At 40.5% G+C, this 23,689-nt stretch overlaps 1 protein-coding gene and 1 pseudogene across 2 annotated transcripts in view; both read left to right on the top strand.

Annotated features, from left to right (window-relative positions):
• The first annotated feature begins 1,379 nt into the window (after positions 1-1,379).
• ALDH7A1 (aldehyde dehydrogenase 7 family member A1) overlaps positions 1,380-23,689 on the top strand; it is a 49,073-nt gene continuing 26,763 nt past the window's right edge. The window contains exons 1-7 of one of the 2 annotated variants that reach the window (XM_004448152.5): positions 1,380-1,718; positions 4,151-4,204; positions 4,841-4,906; positions 10,472-10,552; positions 10,882-11,005; positions 20,521-20,653; positions 21,654-21,698. In XM_004448152.5, the coding sequence (XP_004448209.3) occupies positions 1,527-1,718; positions 4,151-4,204; positions 4,841-4,906; positions 10,472-10,552; positions 10,882-11,005; positions 20,521-20,653; positions 21,654-21,698 (695 nt within the window). In that variant the 5' untranslated portion in view covers positions 1,380-1,526. The remainder of the gene's footprint in view (positions 1,719-4,150; positions 4,205-4,840; positions 4,907-10,471; positions 10,553-10,881; positions 11,006-20,520; positions 20,654-21,653; positions 21,699-23,689) is intronic. The other variant, XM_071209720.1, reaches the window with a different exon arrangement.
• On the top strand, positions 11,179-12,634 carry LOC105746807 (actin-related protein 3 pseudogene; annotated as a pseudogene).

Below are 23,689 nucleotides of genomic sequence, written 5' to 3'. Positions count from 1 at the left end.
TTTTGTTGAATCAAATGTGGGAGGATAGGTAGGTAGGGTATGGTGTTGGGATAAGCATACAGGGAATCTGGCTTACAGAAAGTGAGAACAAACCAATAAAAATGTCTGAAAATTGATACTAGAGAAGTGATTGCCCCACTCGTAGGGGTAAATGGAAGACAGTAGCTGAGTTGTTGATAGAGACTACCAATGCTGGACATGGTATCTGTGCTTGCTACTCTTGAGGACATGTATTCATGTCATTTGTTCATTCATTCATGTAAATAGAGGTGAGCCTGACACCATGCTGGGAATGGGGAAGCAATGCAAGGATGAGTCAGAGATGATCCTTGCCCCAAACATCTTGGAGTCTAATAGGGAATAAAGTCACATTTACAAAACGTTACACTCGTCTATCTCCAGAACTTAGTACAGTTTCTGACATGCTAAATACCTGCTGTTCGGTGAAATTGTGCAATAAGGGTGGAAAAGATAAACCTCCAGCCTGAACACAGAGATGGAAGGCAGGGTTTTACAGGTGGAGGGAACACCAAGGTCAAAGACACAGTGGGAGGAAAACATAGGCTTTGCATAGAAACCTGTCTGATTTAGTATGTCTGCAATGTAGGTCGGTACAGGTAGATAGTGAGAAATAATACATTGAAAAAGTAGGTTGGGGATGACTGAGACACTTATTAATCAATTTAATTTGTGAATGCATGAATACATTTAACTCATGGCTCTGTAATGCAGATTGAGATGCTAGTATTTCCCTCATATAGGACAGGCCCAGTTGGTGTGCTTATGGGATGGGAGATAGTAAGGGTGAGTGGAAAGGATATTGCAGAAAGATACAAAAAATGGAGAATGAAGGAAACTGATCAACATTGCCTCTGTTATTCAAAAGCAAATATGCCCAGGCAGGATATTTAGAAGGAAATACAATAAATTAATATTTTTCGTTAATTAGAAAACTCGAATTTGTAGCTTACCCAAGCAGTGAAAACAAACAACCCTCCCGCCACCATACAAACAAACCAACCCACGCTAATACCTTGGCTTCTCCACGGACCAGCAGCGTCACCATCACCTGGGAACTGGTTAGAAATGTAAAGCTCTAGCCCCAGCTCAGAATGAATCAGAATCTGCATCTAACAAGATCGCCAAGTGACTGCATGCACTTTATAGTTTTAGAAGCTCTGCTCTAACAGTATTCAAAGCCAATATTTTGCTGAAAAGAATTCCTAGCAAGTGCTGCGGTTCCCGGCGTCTTTCACCAGATGGCAGTAGGCCTCGCGCGTCCACCATCTGGTGTCCCCCTTGCTGCAGCCCTGGGTTAAGCGTCCGGCCTCTCCGGAAGACCCGGGCTCTGAGCGCAGCCGCTCCCGGCTTGCTCGCGGGGGCGGGGCGGCCTCCCCGCGCCAACGGGCTCTCGGGGGCGGTGGTCGGGGCGGCCTCCCCGCGCCAATGGGCTCTCGGGGCCGGGGGGCGGGGCTTTATTTCAGCCGCCGCTCAGGCCGCAGGCGCGCCACGCGTTGGGGCTCAGTATGTGGCGGATTCCTTGCTCGCTGTGTCTGCACGTTGCAAAGAGAAACAAGGTCTCAGGACTTTGGAACACGCCTGCCGCGTTCATGTCGACCCTGCTGATCAATCAGCCCCAGTATGCTTGGCTGAAGGAGCTGGGGCTCCGCGAGGAAAACGAGGGCGTGTATAATGGAAGCTGGGGAGGCCGGGGAGAGGTATGCGGGCGTCCCGGGAAATCTGCGTCCCCGGGTCCACGCCAGGAGGCCGGGAGGGCACTGCCCAGCGAGCTACCCCCTGGCGCCGTAGATGGTTGTATTATTGGGTGGGAGCTTTTAAGCTCCACCAAAGAAGTTTTCGCCTGTAGGGTCCCTTACAGAAGGCAACTCTTTAGAGTTTAGGTGCTTGTGTGCCACAGGAGAATCGGTGTTTTTGTGGAGCTGTTGGGGGCCTGAACTTCCACGTGTACTTAAAACTAGGGTAGAGTCCTGGGATCTGAATTGAGAAACTTCACATACTTAGCAGAGAAAATTATCCTAATTTTGAGTTTTATTGTGGCCCTTCAGACAATATAACAATTTTGTTGTTTTATGTTGTCTGCTTTTCTGAAATCCTTCGGGGTTTGCAAGCTCGGACTTGCCGAGCTCTGTTGGCTGTGAGCTTCCTTGAGGGCAAAGCTATCAGCATTTCTGTATATGCACTCTAAAGACTGTGCGTGGCACCCAATAAAATATTTGATAGAATAAAATGGAAAGGTAGGATTATTATTAACCTTTGTAAGAGAGCTGCTGCATCCAAAAGAAAGCTTTTAAAGAAAACGTTACATAACATTCAACAAGTTTGTCAAATGTTATGTAATGAATCTGCTTTGTTAGAGGAAACATTTTCCTTGTGGTTTTCTGTGATGGTAGGAGACAGGTAATATTAATTTTCCCCAAACCCTACTGTAATCAGTAGTTTCATTGCTTTTTCTATGGTGTGTAGTTAGATAAAATACCTTCTCCTGAAGGCATTTTTGGCCAAGCCTTAATTTTTCTCTTTTGGTTATCAGTCTATTTGACCTGAGGTGGCTCTGGTTTGTGTGGGCACCCACTTTTCCCAGGGTTGCCCAGCCTTGGCTATTTCATCTTCTAACCAAAGTGGGTAGAGTAAGGAAAAGGAGTAAGTAAACTCCTCAGCTTGGCTAGTTGTTAATAGAAATAAGGAAATAGCTAGTTACATATAAGCTTCTGTTTATATGTTTAGTGTTTAGGTGACAAGGGTGAACTTTGCAGAAAGGATGTTCCAAATGTTTGGGTCAAAAAAAAAAAAAAGACGAGGGAAGCAGACTTGGCCCAGTGGTTAGGGCGTCTGTCTACCACATGGGAGGTCCGCGGTTCAAACCCCAGGCCTCCTTGACCCGTGTGGAGCTGGCCCATGCGCAGTGCTGATGCGCGCAAGGAGTGCAGTGCCCCGGCATAGGGGAGCCCCACGCGCAAGGAGTGCGCCCCTTAAGGACAGCCGCCCAGCGCGAAAGAAAGTGCAGCCTGCCCAGGAATGGCGCCGCATACACGGAGAGCTGACACAGCAAGATGACTCAACAAAAAGAGACACAGATTTCTGGTGCCCTTGATAAGGATAGAAGTGGTCACAGAAGAACACACAGCGAATGGACACAGAGAGCAGACAACTGGGGGGAGGAAGGGGAGAGAAATAAAATAATAAATCTTTAAAAAAAAAGAAAGACTAGACCTTTGTAGAGTGGTTTAATTGTAGCAAAAGTTAAAAAAAACTTTCCAAGTTTGCTTATTTACCTCTTTTTTTCATCCTGCTTGTCTTCCCTCTCTTTGTTCTGTTCTCCAAATTGGGAGGTAATTCTCAATGTGATAGTCACTTTAAAAAAAAATTCATAAAACTTTATTTCTATTCCTGTTAACAGAAAAATGGAAAATTAAGTGCATAGAATTCCCATATACCTCCCCACACAGTTTCCCCTTTTGTAATATGTTGCATTGGTATCATATATTTGTTATAACTGATGAACCAATGTTGATGCCTTATCATTAGCTAAAGTCCATAGTGTACATTAAGATTCACTCTTTGTTATACAGTTCTATGGGTTTTGACAAATGCATAATGTCATGTATCCATCATTGAAGTATCCTGCAGAAGAGTTTTATGGCCTTAAAAATGCCCTTTGTTCCACTTGTTCACTCCTGCTCTCATCTCTCTGAACTCATGGCAACCACTGATCATTTTACTGTTTCTATAGTTTCTGCCTTTTCCAGAATGTCATATAGTTGGAATCATACAGTATGTAACCTTTCCAAATTGGCTTCTTGCACTTAACTGTATGCATTTAAGGTTCCTCCAGGTTTTTTCGTGGCTCGATATTTCAATGCTTTTTGCTGCTGAATAATATTCCATTGTATGGACATACCGGGGTTTGTTCATCCATTTATCTCTTGAAGGGCGTTTTGGTTGCTAGTTTTGGACAGTTGCGAATAAAACTGCCGTAAGCATTCATATGCAGATTTTGTGTGGACATAAGTTTTCAAATCCTTGGGGTAAATACCTAAGAGTGTAAGTGCTGCATTATGGTAAGCCTTTGTTTAGCTTTGTAAGAAACTGCCAAACTGTCTTCCAAAGATCATTTTCTTTTTATTTTAAGGTTATTACAACCTATTGTCCTGCTAATAATGAGCCAATAGCAAGAGTCCGACAGGTAAGTGTTTCATTTTGTTTTTTAATTCAAAACTGCCCAGAGGTAGTTTGTGGGAGGTTTTCTTGGGAGGCAGATTGTTTTTTAATTCAAAACTGCCCAGAGGTAGTTTGTGGGAGGTTTTCTTGGGAGGCAGAAGTCAATCTTATTTCAGAAGGATGAAGCGTGATGCAAAATTACAAAGACAAAAGAAATACTATTTCTTTTTCATTTGACTCTTAGTAAAGTTCAAGAGAGCAGTCCACTCCGTGCAGGTGGGGGAGTGTGTGCCTTAGAAAAGGTGAACTGTAGAGAGAAGAGTTTAGGTGGTGCTTCTCAAGCTTTAATGTGCAAATAAATCTCCTGGGAACGAAGCTATTAAGAATGTCTGATCCCTGAAGTCTGAATTGAGGCTGTATTCCACATTTCCAGTATGCCCTTAGGTGCTGCTCTTAAGGGAGACTAATGGACAGGTGGATTCCTACCTGTTTTACTACTGTGACCTTTGAGCAGTTTTTGGAAGCGAGGCCTTGGGAATCATTCTAAATCATAACTCTTAAGGGACACCCAAAGGCCATCCTGTTTTCCCCCAGAATATCTAAAAGAAGATCATAACTTCTCTTCCCCTTTCCCTTTCTCTTTCCCTTTTTCTTAATTTAGGCCAGTGCGGCAGACTATGAAGAAACAGTAAAGAAAGCAAGAGAAGCATGGGAAATATGGGCGGATGTAAGTGTGCCCTGTGTTGTCTAATGCTACAGAAGATGGCATGATGTGATTGACTCTTGTAATTGTATTAGATAAATAAACAGCTGATGAGCAGTTTGATGTCCCTCTCCTTGCTGAAATGTGAGCTTTTTGGGCGCCGTGAGGCTTCCATCTTCTCTGCTGTATTCCTAGGTTATTCCTAGGTTGCCTATTTGGTACTCAGTAAGTAAAAGGGATTAAAAACTCTAGACTAATGTAGTTAAACTGAAGATATGAACACTATTTTCTGCTGAAGTTACTTGAATTTATAATTGAGTAAGTAGAAAGGGAAAGAATACCCATGCTAAAAATTACTTGCTCCTTTTCCTATCCTCCCACCTCCTGCAGATGTAGGTGGGAAGGGAATTTTCAGTAGTGGGTTATTTCTAATTCAAAGAGCACCAGCAGCGTCTCTTTACAGGGCATGGGCTCGCATTCCTCAACTCTGGTCAGCCTGAAGTGGGTTCTGCCTCCCTGGTCTCTGTCTTAAGTAACCAGACCTGTCATTCAGTGAGGATGGAGGCGTCCCGGTGGGGCTGCCCACAGGCTCTTAAGACCCAGCTCCAAGACTCTTTTCGGGAGAGTGTAAAGGAGATGAGGGATAACCTCGATTTCCCATTATTCTCCTCCCCACCCCCCCATATTCCTTTTGGACTACTCCCAGGGGTTTTAGGCCTAGGGCTGTAGGAGTATCCTTATGGTTGATGGGATTAAGTCCTGTCACTGGCAAAAAGACTGAGGTGTTCTTAGTCTCACTTGTAAAAAGGTGAAATCTAGAGTGCCTACCTCCAAGGGTTATGACAAAGGTTTAAATGAGTTAACCATTTAAAGTGCTCACTGTTGAGTCTGGTACCCCGGAAAGCCCTAAGATGATGAGTTATTAAACCATGCACTGATGCTGGGTTCTGGAACTGCTGAGCCTCACTGTTTTCTGAGCCAGTGATTTTGAGGAGGAGGAGGTGGTAGTGGGAGAGGGGAGGAGACTGGGTGGGCTCTTCAAGATCTCTGGGTTGGATGATGCAGCTTTGTTGCCAGCCACGAGGCCACCTCTGTGCATAGCTGGAGAACATCTTTCCTCTACTTTGTGTAACCAACCCTGGATATCAATTAGGCTGTGGCTTCCATTATATGCAATCGGTATCCTTGACCAGGATAATACCACTTCTGAAAGTAAACAGTGTGGTCAATAAAGTTCAACCGAACCAAGTAGAAAATAGTATCAGTGTTAATTTTGTTTCCTAAATAATAACTTTTATTGATTTCTTTCTGGTCATAAAACTAAGATATATTCCTTGCTTTAAAAAAAATAGAAGTTTTAGTAAATAAGATAATCAAATGTAATTACCTTACCCTCAATACAGAATAGTTATGAGAATTGTGTTCATGCATTTTCTTCTAGTCTTTTATGTATTTATTTCATAGATATTATTATACATACATACATAATATGTATAGTTTTCTGACCTATGCATTGTATACTGGCCTATAAATACTCCATAATTTCTCCTATACATGTACTATTTTTGAATGCTAGTGAAACTTAACATTGTCTTTTGACCAGAAACATATACCATGTGTGTTGTGTGTGTACCCAGGATCAATACAGTTATGGCTGAAAGAATGGTCTGTGTGCATTCAGGATCTTTTCTTTTTCCTGATGGACTTTAATATCTGTGTCTGTTTTTGCCCTAGGGAAAAACATTGACATTATGATATCTTTCTTTAATACTGTGCTATCCTCTTTTGCGTTGTTGCTATTTTCACATTCAGGATCTCATTTGGCAGTCCACTTTTATCCAGTAATGCCAGCCTCTGCACCTAACATCCCTTCTCATGCTTCTCATACTTTTTTAGACTTCTCAATATATTGGGGGTGTTAAGTAAGAACCAGCTATTTTCCTGGGTGATGGTAGAGCCAGTTGGGGATTCCTCTTAGAGGATTTGAGTTAAGCAATAGAGTTCGAAGTTCAGGGACTAAGCAGAGCCTTCTGTGCTTCTGGGGCTCTTGCCAATAGGGTAGTTTGCATGGCAAGGCAGCTGGCACCTCAGTCAAGCAGACCAAAGTGTGATCCTCTTCTGAGCTATGCGTTTTCCCTCTTGGATCCTTTCTTGTGTGGGGGCTACTTCTGCTTATTTCTTGTCCTTTTGGTTGGCCTTGCCCTAGTTAGAGACAAACCACTGTTTCTTTTAGTACATTTGAGTTAAGCCTGGATTTTTCAATGGGGACATTTCTCTTAAGGGAAAAGGAAACTGTAAAAATATGGACAGGGGGTTTATAAAAACTGATTTCCTCCTCTTAACTAAAACTGACCACAGAGAACCTGGACTGGAATACTGACCCTGCTGCTCCCCTTCACAAACCAGTGCTAGCCCAGAATGCCAGATGTTTCAGTCCTACTGCATCTCCTCTGTTTTAGTTTGCTAAAAGCTGCTGGGAGCACTATATCAGAAATGGGATGGCTTTTACAGTGGGAATTTACTAGGTGAAAGCCTACATTCTGAAGCCATCATCAGGAGATTCTTTCTTCGTGAGATGCAGCTATAGGTGATCAGGCTTGTCTCTCCCTCTCCTCCAGGCCTCATTGTCTTCAGCTTTTGGCTAAAGTCACTTCTTTTCAGCCTTTGTGTTCAGCAGATATCTGTTTCTATGTCCCTGGGCCTTCTCACTGAGCTTCTGTGTTCTCTCTGTCTCCACAGCTTGTTTCTGCTGCTTTTTATTCCTTTATTTATAAAGGATGCCAGTAAGAGGATTAAGACCCACCCGGGATCATGCAATCTAATCAAAGGCCCTTAACTGAAGTAATTTAATCAAAAGGTCCTACCTATGACAGACTTATAAGCAAAGGAATGGATTAGCCCTAAGGACATGATTTTCTGGGGTCTACAAAGCTTCAAACTGTTACAGCCCTGTGTCCTCATTTTTCTTATCTCTGGTAGGAAGAGCTGGAGTCTGTGTTCATTGTGAGGGTAGGGAACTGTTAATGGGCCACCTCCAATGGAAACATGCCTGTCTTCCTCATTTCTTACACCTCATCATTTCCCTCTCCCCAAATCTAGTGAGGGTTTCTCAACCCTAGTTGCTCCTAAGAATCAGCCAGGAAGCAAGCCACATTCTAGAGGTCTGGGATGGAGTCTGGTTGGTCATCAGTAATTTGTTTGAGAGTTCTATGGGTGGTAATTCTCACTGAGGTCAAAGTTGAGAATTAGTGATCCTCTAGCCAATTACCAAGTCTTGAACATTTTAATTACATTTATCACTAGTGCCCTATTTGTAGCTCAGACAGCCACCATCTCTCATCAGGGTTGATGGTTTTCCTGTCCTAGTTCTGTGTCTCTTTGGTCCATGTTCTACACGGCAGCTAGAGTGATATTTTAAAATCCATTCTGACTCCCCTCCCACTACCAATTTAATGCCCTCTGATTTCTCCACTGTTCTTTGGATCCTTACTATGGTCCTTTTCTCTCCTGCTCCTTTGAACTCCTTACAGTTTCTCAAAAATACCATGTTATCTTACCCCTTGGCCTTTGCATATGCCTCCTACCCCACTTCCGTTCTTTTCTTCTACTTTCTCTATCTATTCACCTGGCAAACACCAGTCATGCTTTAGATCTTAGATCTAAAGTCTAAATTTTTTAAAAAGCTTCCTCTCCCCGGCATAATGTCAAGTGAACACTCCTAGGTGCTCAGATAGTATAGCTGACCTCCCCCATCACGGCACTACCACAGTAGGTAGTAATTTCCTATTTCTTGTCTCCACCGTCTCTGCTGGTGGACACTCAGCTCTGGTGGGAGTGAAATGTATCTGACCTGTATACAGAGTACCCTCAGAGATTAGCACAATAGCTGCCCCTGAGAAGGTGCAATGATTATTGAAACACTGATTGGTTAAAACATGTAAAAAATCAGATATAAAAACTCCTCGTTTACTGGCCATTTTGAGTTGATGTTAACTGGCTTGCTGAAACTTATAAATTGGCCAACTAAATTAAATTGAAATGTTAATAAACCTATGCCATGTGCTAGGGAATATATAGGATCTGTGCCAATGCACTTAACCTTAATTTTGTTGTTGTTGTTCCCTCTGTTTCTGAAAGAGTGCATGTATCATAAAAATGCAGACATGTAAAATGTGAAGAACAAAAGTCTGTTATAATTCCACTGCCCAGAAATCTCTCTGGTTACCAACTTTGTGTATATTCCTCCCAATTTAAGCAAAAGTGGACTTACTGTATACGTTTATTTTGCAATTTTTTTCTTATCCTATTATATCTCTTAAACATCTTTCCTTATAAATATACCTCATTCATTTGAGAGTGTGAAGTATTCCATTTTATAACTGTTCTATAATTAACCCTTTGCTAATGGATTTTATTTTTCTCTATTAAAAATAACATTGTAATGCGTATTCTTGTACCTGTACTTTGACACACATATCTATAAGCACACTTTCCAGAAGTGGAGCTACCTAGTCAAAGGGTAGGAATATTTTAAATGTTAATAGATTGCCAAATTGCCCTCCAGAAAAGCTATACTAGCACATGGTGATATACTTGCCCTTGGGAAGAAGAGAGAGAGCAAAACAGTCATAAGCTCACAGTCGAGCTCTGTGGTGGAGCCTCAGCAGTGCTGGGATGGTCCTCTCTTCGAGGGAGGTGTGGTATTTGCTCCAGCTTGGAGGGTGGCAGGGTTCCTTGGAGGGCAAGTGTGCTTCTGGCTGCCTTTTGATGGAAAGATTAGACTTAATCTGGAAGAAAAGGAGTGGGGAGAAGGGAGTGAATGGTTACAGTTGGGAAAGTGTATGTTTTGGGAGGTCAGGATAGCTTGGACACAGGTCCGAGGATAAAGGTGCAAAAGGAGGATTGGGTGAACTTTACATTTAGGGATTTAGGCTTCATTTGCAAGATGATGGGAAGGCTTTCAGTGTCTCCTGTTTTCTCTGTCTTGGCATCTTTTTTTTCCCTTTATTTTTATAGCCCTATGGTAATCTGTAATTTTTTGTTTCCTTTTTTATTCTTTGTACCTCCCAGTAGATATTAGCTTTGTCAAGGCAAGGCCCTTGCCTAGCTTCTACTTATTTTAGCTCCATTGTCTAGCATTACTTCTGTCACATAGTGGGTGCTCAGAAAATATTTGGTGAGTGAATGGTGTGATTTCAGTGGATTATTAAATTCCTGTTGATAAGTAAGCTTAATTAAGGGTTTGGGCATGCAGCATGTTTGGCCCATAAGAAAACATTACCGGGAACCGTAGAGACCTAGAGGTATTTTAAGGTAATGGGCTTTCTGGAGTCATCCCAAAAGGTTGTGTTTAACCCCTGAATTTCTCTCTGTGCTTGACATAGTCCCTTGCTCATCATGAACCTATCATCTGGACACTTTCTGGGTCCCTGTTGCTGGTTTTGGAAACTGTCATATCTCAAAATCTTGATGTGATCTAGAAAGTCTTTTTTAATGTAATGGTACTTGTTCTCATAGATCATACTTACTAAATTGTGTTATAAACACAAGTTTGTACTAATGAATCAAACAATAAAATTCCATTCTTAGATTCCTGCTCCAAAGCGAGGAGAAATAGTAAGACAGATTGGTGATGCCTTACGGGAGAAGATCCAAGTGCTAGGAAACTTGGTAAGTATTACCATAGTAAATGCATAATCCTTTGAGCAGAGAGTAAGGCTGTCATGCGTTTCTGTGTATAAGATTGTGATTTTTAGAAAAGCAATTTATAAATTTCAAAAAAATCCTTTTTTTAGACTAAAGATTAACAAGGTAGACAGGAAAACATGAAGATTATTCTTATTCTTGGGTTTTAAAATCCTTCAGAATTATAAGAACAGAATTTCCCAGTTTATTTTTTTCATAAAACAGACACACTATATTTTGTTTTCTTAAAAAATTGAATGGTTAAAATATGACTTCTATTGAAAAAAATGCTGCTTGGCTTTTTATATTTTTAGGTGTCCTTAGAGATGGGGAAAATCTTAATAGAAGGTGTGGGAGAAGTTCAAGAGTACGTGGATATTTGTGATTTTGCTGTCGGCTTATCGCGGATGATTGGGGGACCCATCTTGCCTTCTGAAAGTAAGCAATGAACTCTGTTAAGCTGAGAGTTTTGTACTCTTATATAGAAAGCTATAAAAACATTCCCTAACTGTGAATAGTTTGCAAAAGAGGAATAACAAGTGGTTTATAAATATATGAAAATAAGTTTAACCTCTGATAAGAAATGCAAATTAAAACAGGAGAGTCTGAGGAGGAACAGGTTGTGCTGGCAACCTGATCCTGGCCTGGCCAGGGCATTGGCACCAGTGGCCAGGTTGGCTTCCTGGGGAAAGGTGGCATGAATTAGAGGTTGCGGACAGGAGTGAGTGGGAGGTAGAGGAGGGGGCAGAGGCCGCGGCAAGACTGGGCCTGGTAGCCGCTGACCGAGCCTGCTGCCTTCATGATACTGCTTCGGGTTCCTGTCCTCCATCCCTTCTCACCCCCTCTCCCACAACTAATAGAGAGGGCAGCCTGACTCTGGATGGTCATCTAGCCCCCATCTCCTGCTGCCAATCCCTGGCCCCAGTGCACACGCTGCCAGTGGCAGCAGCAGGCGAGGAGGAAGATATCATCCCTTCCTGTATTGTCAGCAAAAGTGGAGATCAAGCTCAGAGGAGAGTGATGAAAGGTGCTGATGACTAGACTTCTTCATTGGTTGTGAAGCAATAGAAAAATGTACATATGCAAGAAAGTGGCCAATCCTTCATGGAATAGCTGAAGGTTAGGACTGGATGGAAAGGTTTAAGGAGCAAGTGATCTTTAAATACTTAAGGGCAGAATCTGAAGACCACTCCAGAAAACAGAATATACTTCTGAAATAACATTTGAGTCCTTCAGTCTTCCAGGTTTATATATCATTGTGTGGGCTGTTCTTGCCTTAGCTGCATCCTGGACCTCAAGCCAAGTAAGAGAACAGACATTGACTGGTACAGTAATAGACAGTAGAGATGGAAGGGTATGTGATTGACAGCTCTGTGGAGCACATTCCAATCACAGGACGAGATAAACATATTTTATTCAGCAACTGCTAAGAGACCGAGAAGTAGGAACCCCTACAGAGCAATCCTTGGAAACAGCTAAGGCAGTAAAGGAGTGCTAGTAAAAGACTTTTGTACAGATTTAATAAAAGACCTTAGCACATATGACACATATTAAGGAGTACTGGAATCAGTGCTATCTCAAAGAAAGAATTTCCCATTGATGTTGGTTATGAGAGATTCTTGGGACCTGAAATCTTTTCACCCAGAGTTTTGTTCATCCAGACCTCACACAGCCTGTCTCAGAAGTTGTAGATGAGTAATTCAGAATTGTCTTCTTGATGTCAGACGTCCTCTCTACAAGAACATTGTCCTCTGGAGGTTCAACCATGTTCAGGGACTTTGGACATCACTCACGAAGAGATTTGAAAAGAACTGTAGTTGCCAGGCTGAAATTAGATGAAGACTTGAGTGGCAGTAGATTGAAGCCAAAGCCAAAGCCTGCTGATTACACAGCATATGCAGCAATGGGCAGTTTGGTTTGGGGGGTCCATGCTGGCCTCCACACCTGAGTTCTACCAAGTACCCCACACAAATAAGGATTATGAGGAGAGTGGACCTAGCGTTTATTATCACAACCTAGTGTGCAGAGTTGTGTCATAAAACTGACTTTTAGTTATTAGGGTTAGGGAGGTGGAGAAGAGATTATCTTTCTGATTACCTATTTTTGTTGAATGACTGGTTTTGAGGTTTTAAACTTGACCCTGACAGTAATAAGACCAACATAATTATACATCAATATTTTAGTAAGTGTATCAACACACCAGGGTAGAGGAAAGCTAAAATATGATTGTATATTTAAATTGTGATTGGATATTTAAATCTTAGAGTAACAGAAAGAATGGGTTTTAGTTCTTTCTGTGCCCTGGTATTTGGTATAGAATTGAATTATCTAAGATTTGATCATTTTTTGGTATATAGAAAGCTCTATAATGCTTGAATTGTATACTTCTAAGTGTGCAATATAAGAGCTTGTTTGTGTTTCATATTTTTTATACTTTGAGGAAAAAAGTCAAAGAAGAACTGTAGTATTTGAGGGAAAAAGTGACCAAGTAAAAGATGAATTTTAAAAATTACCTCATGAGACTTGATGTACACACTCATGGGATTCCAGTCATTAGGAATTATTTCCATTCCCCTCCACCCTCCTGTCTTACTTTGCAAGTGCTTTTGTAATTAAGAAGCTAGTATTTTGGATTAACTGATGCCTGCTAGTGCTTTCAGATTACTCACATTCTGTTTCCTTTTAAAAGAAAAGACAAGACAAGACTATTGGAAACAACAGTTCTGTAGTGTCATTTCTTATTTAAAAAAAAAAAGAAACAAACTAATGATTTGATCAAAATCGGTATATTTAAAGCCTAACACCATTCTAATAAAGACCCAAATTTCTTAATACTTATTCCAAACTTTTTAATCTCTTTACAAGTTAGCTAATAAGTTTTCCTCGAACCTCTACAATAGTTCTTTAAAATCACAAGAGTTGTTTGGCAAACTGACTTTTATTTTTATGTGCGCTTATACAACTAATTGTGAACTTTTAATATGTTGCTTGGTTTCATTTTGATAACTGGATCTCCCACTGATATTTCATTTGTATAAGTCATTTGCAGTTTGAAAAATTTTTTAGTGTCAGTCCCTGACATACCATGGAAAGTTAATTTTCTTTGCATTTAAAAATACCTCGCTCATAAAGAAAAAGTGATGAAAATAATTAAAACTGAATTACAAAAACAACCACCTCAGCAACACAGGAGAAAACATCACTTCAAGAAAACTTTTTTTTTTTTAAGATAAAACTGTTTTATAGGTACTACTGGCAGTGTGAATTGATACAACCCACCTAGAAAACATATTAGAAATATAACCAAGAACCTTAATTTTAATACCCTTTGACTTAGCATTACCACTTTCAAGAGTCTAATAACCTGAAACATGACACAGATTTTTGGGTAAAGATGTTCATTGTGGTATCAATAGGAAACAGAAATTATCTAAATGTTAAATGGTGAAGGGAAGAGTTAAGCTATTTTGAAAGACTATTAGCATTTATTAAAAATTATTCTTACAAGCCTTCCTTTCCCTCATTTATGGGAAAGGTTGTATTTACTTAATTTTAAATTATCTGTTAAATTTTCCATTTTGATTTTTCTGGATTGAGGGATGTTTATTTTTAGTGCTCAGTATTTTTTTAAAAATCCAGTTTTATTGATGCATGTTAATAAAGCATGAATTCATCCAAAGTGTACACCCAGTGGTATTTGGTATAATCACATAGTTGTGCATTTATCACTTTAGTCATTATTAAGAGTATTTTCATTATTTCAATAATAATAATAAAAAAAACAGACAACAAAAACCCCTACCCCTTAATCACCTCTCAATCTCTCTGTGCCTCCCTTGCTATACCTAGCTGCTATTCTGTTTCCATCTTTCTAGTTTATTTGTATTTACATATTATATAGATGGAATCAAACAATATGTAGTACCTTATGTCTAGTTTCTTTCAGTTATATTTCCTTTTTTTTCTTTAAGGAAGATTATTAATTTACTACTACACACTCTTGTTTATATTTTGCTTTGGTTATATTTTTGCCTGATATTCACATCTTATAACATTAACATACATTGTTTTTAGTTTCAAAGAAAAACTGTCTTCCATTTGCAATATTATCTGTACTCATATTTCACATGAAGTTTAGCTATGCTATACAGTCCCATGTTCCATTTTTTAGCTTTCCTTCTAGTAATATACATGATCTTAGAGTTCCTGTATCAACCTCTGTCATACCCATATATTAGCACTGCTAGTTACAACATTATATTGGGCTTGCACCATTTTATTCATGGGATTTACAAACAATCTTTTTAGCAGTTCTGTACAGATTAACCCTCGACTTTCCATTCTCTAACCTCATTCTATTTTCTGGTGACTTATATTCTAGTTATTAACTCCACAGGTTACACAATATATTTAGTTCGTAATAGCACAGTCATATAGTATTTGTCCTTTTGTGTCTGCTTGCTTCACTCAACATAATGTCCTCTGAGGTCATCCATGTTGTCATATGCTTCATGACTTCATCTCACATAATATTCCATCTGCATAATATTCCATCGTGTGTATACACCACGGTTTGTTTATCTTGTTTATCCATTCATTAATTGATGTTCACTTGGGTTTCCAACTTTCAGCAATTGTGAATAATGCTGGCGTGAACATTGTTTGGTATGCAGATGTCTGTTCATGTCACTGCTCTCAGTTCTTCCGGGTATATACTCCGAATTGTGGTATTGCTGGTTTATGTGGCAGATCTATATTCATTTTCTTTAGGAACTGCCAAACAGTCCTCCACAGTGGTTGTACCATTCTGCATTCCCAGCAACAGTGAATAAGTGTTCCTATCTCTCCACATCCTCTCCAGCACTTGTCTTTTTAATAGTAGCCATTTTGATAGGTGTGAATTGGTGTCTTTCTGTAGCTTTGATTTTTATTTCCCTAATTGTGGGTGATGTTGAACATTTTTTCATGTGGTTTTTTGCCATTTGTATTTCTTCTTTGGGTAAATGTCTATTCAAGTCTTTTGCCCATCTTTTAATCAGGTTGTCTTTTTATTGTTGAGTTATGGCATCTCTTTATATGCCATGGATATTAAACCCTTATGAAATGTGATTTCCAAATATTTTTTCCCATTGAGTAGGCTGCCATTTTACTTTCTTGACGAAGTCTTTTGAAGAATAAAAGTCTTTAATTTTGAGGGGGTCTCATTTATCTATTTTTTCTTTTGTTGATTGTGCTTTGGATGTCAGGTCTAAGAAACCACCACCTATCACAAGCTCTTTAAGATATTTTCCTACATTTTCTTCTAGTAGGTTTATGGTCCTGGCTTTTACATTTAGGTCTTTGATCCACTCTGAGTTGATTCTTACATAGGGAGTGAAATAGGGGTCCTCTTTCATTCTTTGGTTATGGATATCCAATTCTCTCAGTACTATTTGTTGAAGAGACTGTTTTGTCCCATGAGCATAGCTTTGGTAGGTTTGTCAAAAACAAGTTGGTTGTAGAGGGGAGGGTTTATTCTGGACTCTCAATTGTTTCTTTCTCTTTTTTTGCACTGGAATAATATTTATTTTTTTCCCTTGGCAAAAAAGTAAAGCGTTACGTTTTTAAAAACAGAAAATCCCAAACAATCAAATGCAGTATCCATCACAGAGAGGGTCAGGCAATGGTACAGAACATCCTACTTAAGATCTTTTTTTCCCTTGATATACAAGTCAGTTTTTTGTTTTTTTAAAAAAGATTTATTTATTTATTTCTCTCCCCTTCCCCCGCCACCCTGGTTGTCTGTTCTCTGTGTCTATTTTGCTGCGTCGTCTTTGTCCGCTTCTGTTGTCGCCAGCGGCATGGGAATCTGTGTGTCTTTTTGTTGCGTCATCTTGTTGTGTCAGCTCTTTGTGTGTGCGGCGCCATTCCGGGGCAGGCTGCACTTTCTTTCGCGCTGGGCGACTCTCCTTACAGGGCGCACTCCTTGCACGTGGGTCTCCCCTACGCGGGGGACACCCCTGCGTGGCACGGCACTCCTTGCGCGCATCAGCACTGCACATAGGCCAGCTCCACACAGGTCAAGGAGGCCGGGGGTTTGAACTGCAGACTTCCCATGTGGTAGATGGACGCCCTACACCCTGGGCCAAGTCCGCTGCCTACAAGTCAGTTTAAAATGATAGAAGTTCTGTGAGAACTAAGAAATCTGCAGCCTGTAGTTTAATAATAGAAAAAATTTAAGACAAAAGATCTATAGCATCCAGCATTTTGCTTAATTTCCTCTTTATAGCACCTATTTCTCTAGGTTAGACAATGAGAATTCCAGAACCGGTGGTGTATGCCCTGTACCACCAAGATAGTGTGGACTTGCTGTGTCCCCTCCTGGTCCATTAAGGAGAGGACACCCTTTTTTCCAGTCATCCCCTTATACCCAGAGCAGGGGGACTGGACTCTCAATTTTATTCCACGGTTCGATGTTATATCTTTCTTTCTGCCAATGACATGCTGTTTTCACCACTGTAGCTTTGTAATATGTTTCAAGGTCTCACAGTGAAATTCCTCCCTGTATTAGTCAGCCAAAGGCTTGCTGATGCAAAGTACCAGAAATCTTTTGGCTTTTATAAAGGGTATTTATTTGGGGTAGAAGCTTTCACTTACAAGGCCCTAAAGAGTCCAACTCAAGGTACCATAAGAAGAACTTTTTCACCCAAAGTTTGTTGCCATGTGTTGACACAAAATGCTAGGTGACAGCGGTGAGTGTTCGGCCTTCCTCTTCCCTCTTAAGATTCTGTAGTCTTAGTTTCTTCTGATCTCAGCTGTAGGCTCGCATAGGGTTCATCTCTCTTTCTGGGGTTCTTTTTTTTCTGGGCTCTGCTGCTCTGGTCTCTCACAAGGTCAGCTATAGACTATCAGGCTCATCTCCCTCTGGAGCTCCAGAATCAAAACTAAGTTCTCTTTTCTGCTGTGTCTTTTTCTGTGTTTTCCCATGTCTATCCTCTGTATGTCCTATTTCAGTGTGAAAATCTCTTTGTTTTTAAGATTGATTTATTTATCCCCTCTCCCGCATTGTTTGTGGTCACTGTCTGCTCTCTGTATTTTCTCATCTTCTCTTTAGGAGGCACCGGAAACCGAACCTGGGACCTCCCATGTAGAAGAGAGGCACCCAATCACCTGAGCCACCACAGCTCCCTGGTTTGTTGTATCTCATTGTCTTTCCTCTTTGTGTCTCTTTTGTTGCATCAGCCATCCCTTTTTCTGGGTAGGAAATAATTCCACTCCCCTCGTGTCATAATCATCCAGTCCCTGTCAGTAGAGCAGGTGTTTGTGAGAATCGTCCTGTGTGGGTTCCCAGGGCACACAATAGCACAGCCCCACTGGGCCTAGAAGTGCTCCTGGGACACAGCAGGCCAAATTTGTTGGCCAAAAGAATCAGCCTGAGGCTGTGACCCTCTCTCTCCCCTTTCCCGAGGTGGAGGACCCCCTTGGCTCCCTCTGTCCGTAGCCACTGGCCAGAGGTTGGAGAATACCAAGCTGTCTGCTTGCTGGGTGGAGGGATGGGTGCCTGCGATGCAGCTTCTCCTCGCAGTCTTTCTCTTTTCCTTTGCCCCTCTCTTTTCTGGGTGGTGTCCAGCCTTCATTTTGTGCCCTAAACCTTAAAATGTATATATTCTTTCAGGCTATTTTTTGTCTGTCCTTTAGTTATTTTTCTGAGAGAGAACTGAGTCCTGTTTTCTCTAGTGTTAACTTTTTGAAGAGCTGATATATTCATATTACAAAACTCAAAAGGAATAGAAGGATAAAGAATAAAGGGTTCCCCTCTTGGCACCCTGGCTACCTTCTTTGGAAGTAGTGAATGTTTTTGTTGTCTATTTTCATTCATAGATACAGGCAAGTATGTTTTTTTTACACAAGCATTAGTAAAATATACATTCTGTTTTGTACTCCTTCTTACTCAGTATATCTCATAAATTGTTCCATCTTTGTACAGTAAGGAGCTTAATCTTGTGTGTGTGTGTGCGCGTGCGTGCCCAATATTTTCTTGTGTGGTTACTATAATTTGTCAAGGCAGTTCCTGAATGATGGACATCTAGGGTATTTTCAATCTTTCGCTATTACAAACTATGCTACAAGGTCCAGCCTTATACTTTGTGTAGGTTTCTATGGTGAGACTAAGAGCTTATGGACTTTGTAATGTTTTTAATGTTAATGGAACAAAATACATTATTCCATTTACTGCACTGAAAAAAAACGAAGGATGGAAGTATGCTTTTAAAAAAATCATAGCAGTGATTATCTCTGTGTAGCAAATTATTGTTGGTTATTGTGTTCTCTCATATTTTTGAAAGTTTTCATGATGGCTATTAACAGCCATCCTGTTATATCAGGAAAAAGGTGATTTTTAAATAAAGACAATAGTACGCTATATATATATTTTTGGAGTGTTAGACAAATGCTGTACTTATTCTTAGAGTTGGAGAAATATTTTGAAGTGTACAATTAACATTCTTAATTAGATATATATCAGCAGATTTCCATTTTCCAATCCTAATTCATTTTATGTCATAGTACACTTTCTATAGGTTTTTCTGGTTTAAAAAGCTAGTGAAAGGGGATTGGGTGTAGCTCAGTGGTTGAGTGCCTGCTTCCCATGTATAAGGTCCTGGGATTGATCCCTGGTACCTCCTTAAAAAAATCATTTACCTTCAGGGGGCTGGTATAACTCAGTGGTTTGAACACCTGCACCTGCTTCCCATGTGCAAGGTCCAGGTTCAATACCTAGTATATCTTACAAAAATAAAAAAGCTAGTGAAGTGCCAATTTGGGGGTACATGGATGTGCAAGAAAGCTTCTTTGACATGCATGTGCTTTGATGTCTGCCTCCCCAATTAAAATTTTTCAGTTTATACAGATTTTTAAAAAGCAGATTATTCATCATGCAGAGGCTTTGGGATAACTTTGGCTTCATTAGTGCCATAAATGCTTATTGAGTGTCTCCCAGGTACCAGGCAGCATAATAAGTGATAGCTGACCAATAAGGCATTATATCTGTGGGAGACAGATAAGTAAACAGGTGATTCTAAGAGAGCCTGGCAAGGACCATGATGGGTGTGGAGGGTGCAGGGGTGAGCATACAGACGGGAGACCCTGTCCCAGCCTTGGTGGGAGTGGTCGGGAAAGGCCTTGGAAAGGGTAATCTAAGCACTGGCTCAAGGATGACAGAGAAGAAGGGTGGCCTGCTGGGGCTAGGGGTTGTTTAAGGAGAGCAGCCTGGGTGAAGGCTTAAGAGGAGAGTGAGCGGCTGTTGTAGGGAAGTGCATTGCTTTAGCACCACTGGAGGGTGCAGTGTGCAGGGACAGGGTGACATGTAAGGTGCAGAGGGAACCTCAGGAAGGGATGATTACTGTCAAGGAGAACTTTATCCCGAGGGTAGCTATGATGATGATCCAGATACCACAGAGTTGTAAGCCTGGCAGTGACATCATCAGGTATGCCCTGATTCTCTGTGGAGAAGAGCTTCCAGGGGAGTGGACGAGAGGGTGGGCAGGTCCCTGTCAGAGGGTGTGGCAGCGGGTCATCTCGACAGGTTGGAATGCCCAGGCCACTGGAAAGCCTGGGAGTGGGGCATCTGGTCACATTCTGCCTTTGTGGTCATGTAACCTAAGGCACCTCACGTCACCCCTTTGAAGTTCCTTCTCTCTAAGATGGAACTAACACTGCCCTGTTGTACACAGGCTTCCTGTGAAGATCAAAGGGATAATGAATATAATTATGACTTGTATAGTAGTATAGCAGCAGCAACTTTTGTTGCATGTTAACTAATGAACCAATATCACATAGCTAAGCAATGTGATCCACTGCAAGGCATCTGGAATCCCCACTGGGCCAATGCACTTTTGTCTTGAAAAATGAAAGATTCAGACTTTGTTCTTACCAGCTTGCCTTTAAGCATATTCTGTGCTGTCCCGCATCCACAGGACCTGGCCATGCGCTCATTGAACAGTGGAATCCCTTAGGCCTGGTTGGAATCATCACTGCGTTCAACTTCCCTGTGGCCGTGTATGGCTGGAACAATGCCATTGCATTGATCTGCGGGAATGCCTGTCTTTGGTAAGACTTGTTCACTTTCTCATCCAGTAGGAAGAAAATGATAAAAGTCAAATAAATTGAAATGTTTTCTACTTATTCTGTAATTTCGGGTACATTAAGTCAAACCCTCTCGTGGTGAAATGCTGATTTTTAATCGTTATGTATTTTACTGTTGGTAATAGAACTTATTTTTAACACAGCTTTGTTCTCTGCTTTTCCCCAAATAAGAAACTAAGGGAAGGGAGGGAGAGAGGGGAGGGAAAGTCACAAATTTGACGTTTTTAAGTTGGGATTTTTTCTTTGAAAACGGTGACTCCCAAAATGATTCTAAGGTACTTGGTCAATGAACCTTTAAATTTTTACATCTATAAAATATTTGATGGTAAAAATTAACTGGGAAAATATCTATTTTATATTAATAGATGAGAAAAGTGTTACTTGTTTTTAACTTTCATGGTCAGTGGAACAACTTAGATAGGATAGTTGGCTTTGGCCCATTTTCCATCTGTTCTCCTAGTTATGTGCTATCTTAGGTGCTGTACTCAGTATACTCAGACACTGTCCATACAAGTGCAAGGCATCATTCAGAGAATTGAGAATTTGACATCATGTTGCCCAAGGGCCCATGCTTTCCAGTCTTCTAATCCAAAAAAGCTAATTGCAGTTTTCCCCAGCTCTTTCTCTGAGCCTTTCAGTGAAGGTTTGACAGCTTTTTATTTCAATCAGATCACATACTTGATGTAGAGGTTAGCCTAACAGTTCCTGTGGTCAGTGCAGCAAAAAGGTTCAAAATTGCTTGTTGACAATTTTATAATCATGTAAAAGGTTTGTAGTCTGTTAAGTCCCCGAGACACCAAACTGAAGAATAGATTTTGTTTGTCACTAGGCTTATTTGTTATTTGTTTAATTTAACAGAGCTTTTTGCTCACAAAGGCTATTATTTCAGCCTGATACTAAAAGGTATTTATAGTTTCCACTAAATTAAGTTGGTTTACTTTTTTTTCTTTTTTACTTTCTCAAGGAAAGGCGCTCCAACAACTTCCCTCATTAGTGTAGCTGTCACGAAGTAAGTATGTGTAGGTTTCTTTTTCCTGGGTATGGAATAATCTTGAAAGGGTGATTGATAGACACCAAATTTTAATTCAGCGTGAAGTGTCATATTTTTTAAAGCATGGAATTTATATAACATCTTTATCTGGTTGTCACGATAATATTTTTATATTGCTTTGCAGTTTACGAAGCTCTTCCAGAGCCATCTCAACTAATTTAACTTTTTAGAAACATGCCAGTTATTAGCAAAAGTGTTGAATATATTGATATATATGTTGAATATAAAGATATATTTGCTGAAGGGCCTTTGTACTGTGTCACTTATGAAATAGACATCTCCAGTGGAGAGGACATATTCTTGCAGTTTAAAGGTTATATTTGATAACTGTTCGACAAGTTAATGGTTTTGAGGATGGGTTTCTACCAACTAACACTTTTATTGCTTTTGCATAATACATTGATCCTTTGCAAAACAGAAAGGAATGGTTATTATACTGACTGGTTCTTCTAACATATCTAATACGTTAAGTCTTTTGGTTGGAAAAAAAAAAGTTTTACTTATTCATTTTTGAGATTTGGACAGCTTTAATTGGTCATAAAGCCAGCATGACTAGTCATTCCTGAGCTTAGAGAATGGATAGAAGAGGGTGATCTCCCATGTAGGGATATGATGCATCTTTGATGCTTCCATTGACTGCATGAGCTGCATTTTCCAGCTTGAGAATTAGTTATTGGTAGGGAGCTTGTGGTAGAGTCTAGTGTAAGGGGGTCCTTGTAGCTCATTTAGGAAAGATGGCTTAGGAATTGAGAAGTGGGCTGAAAGTGAGAGAGAGGATTATTGTTTACTTGAAGGAAGTGTGTGATACCAAGGAAATGATATCCTCTAAGGGATATTCAAATTAAATTAATATTAAATAGCACTCTGATGTACAAAAACATGTAAATATGATGAAAGATTCTCAGGCAATTTTAAAAATAAACTTTAAAAAAATAACAGAATGTGGACACAGTAAACTTAGTGCACTGACTTGCCAGTTGTCATTAATTAGCTGGTAGAATACTGGGGATTTGAGTGTTTTACATGTTCTAAGTTGTTGCTTTAAACTTTTTTTTTTTTTAAAGACTATTTATCTCCCCTTCCCCTCTGTTGTCTTTTCTCTGTGTCCATTGCCATGTGTTCTTCTGCATCCGCTTACATTGTCAGGTGTCACTGAGAAACTGCATCTTTTTCGTTGTGTCATCTTGCTGCATCAGTTCTCTGTGTGTGCAGCTGCACTCCTGGGTGGGCTGCTTTTTTTTCACTCAGGGCGGCTCTCCTTGTGGGGCACACTCCTTGCGCGTGGGGTACCCCTGTGTGGCATGGCACTCCTTGCAAGCAGCAGCACTGCGTGCGGGTCAGCTTACCACACAGGTCAGGAGACCCTGGGTACCAAACCCCGGACCTTCCATATGGTAGGCAGGCACTCTATCAGTTGGGCCATGTCTGCGTCCCTCTTTTTAAAACATTTAAACACAGGAGTTTAACACATAGTGGCTGATGCTTTTCAGATAATTGAAAAATCATCTGATTTTACAACAGAAAATCCATAAAGTAGTATATGGGATTCCATTTTTTTGTTTAAGCTTTTTATTTTTATATATGTTCCAAGGAAACATTTCAAAATATCAAGTACAATATATCAAATGGAATAATTCAGAATTATTTTAATGTTTACACAAAGGGCAGTAGTAAGTACATGTGAAGGATCTACAGTATGTTTTGAGGTTTTATAGTATGTTTTGCTGGAATTAACTAGATCACTGCTGTGCCTACCAGAGGCATCTTCTTAAATTCAAGTAAATGTTCGGCTCGTAAGATGACCGCAGGCCACGTATGACACCCATCTATTCAGAAGGATATAGGACAGGAATGTAGCTTGCCAAGAGGGGTAGCATCAGGAGTTCCTCTTCAGTGGGTGTCCTTGTAGCAGTTCAAGGAGGTACTAGGTGCCAGAAGATGAAATCTAT

The sequence above is a fragment of the Dasypus novemcinctus genome, chromosome 2 (genome assembly GCF_030445035.2).
Source record: "Dasypus novemcinctus isolate mDasNov1 chromosome 2, mDasNov1.1.hap2, whole genome shotgun sequence".
Classification (NCBI taxonomy): Eukaryota; Metazoa; Chordata; class Mammalia; order Cingulata; family Dasypodidae; genus Dasypus; species Dasypus novemcinctus.
This window is presented reverse-complemented; position numbering and strand designations above follow the sequence as displayed.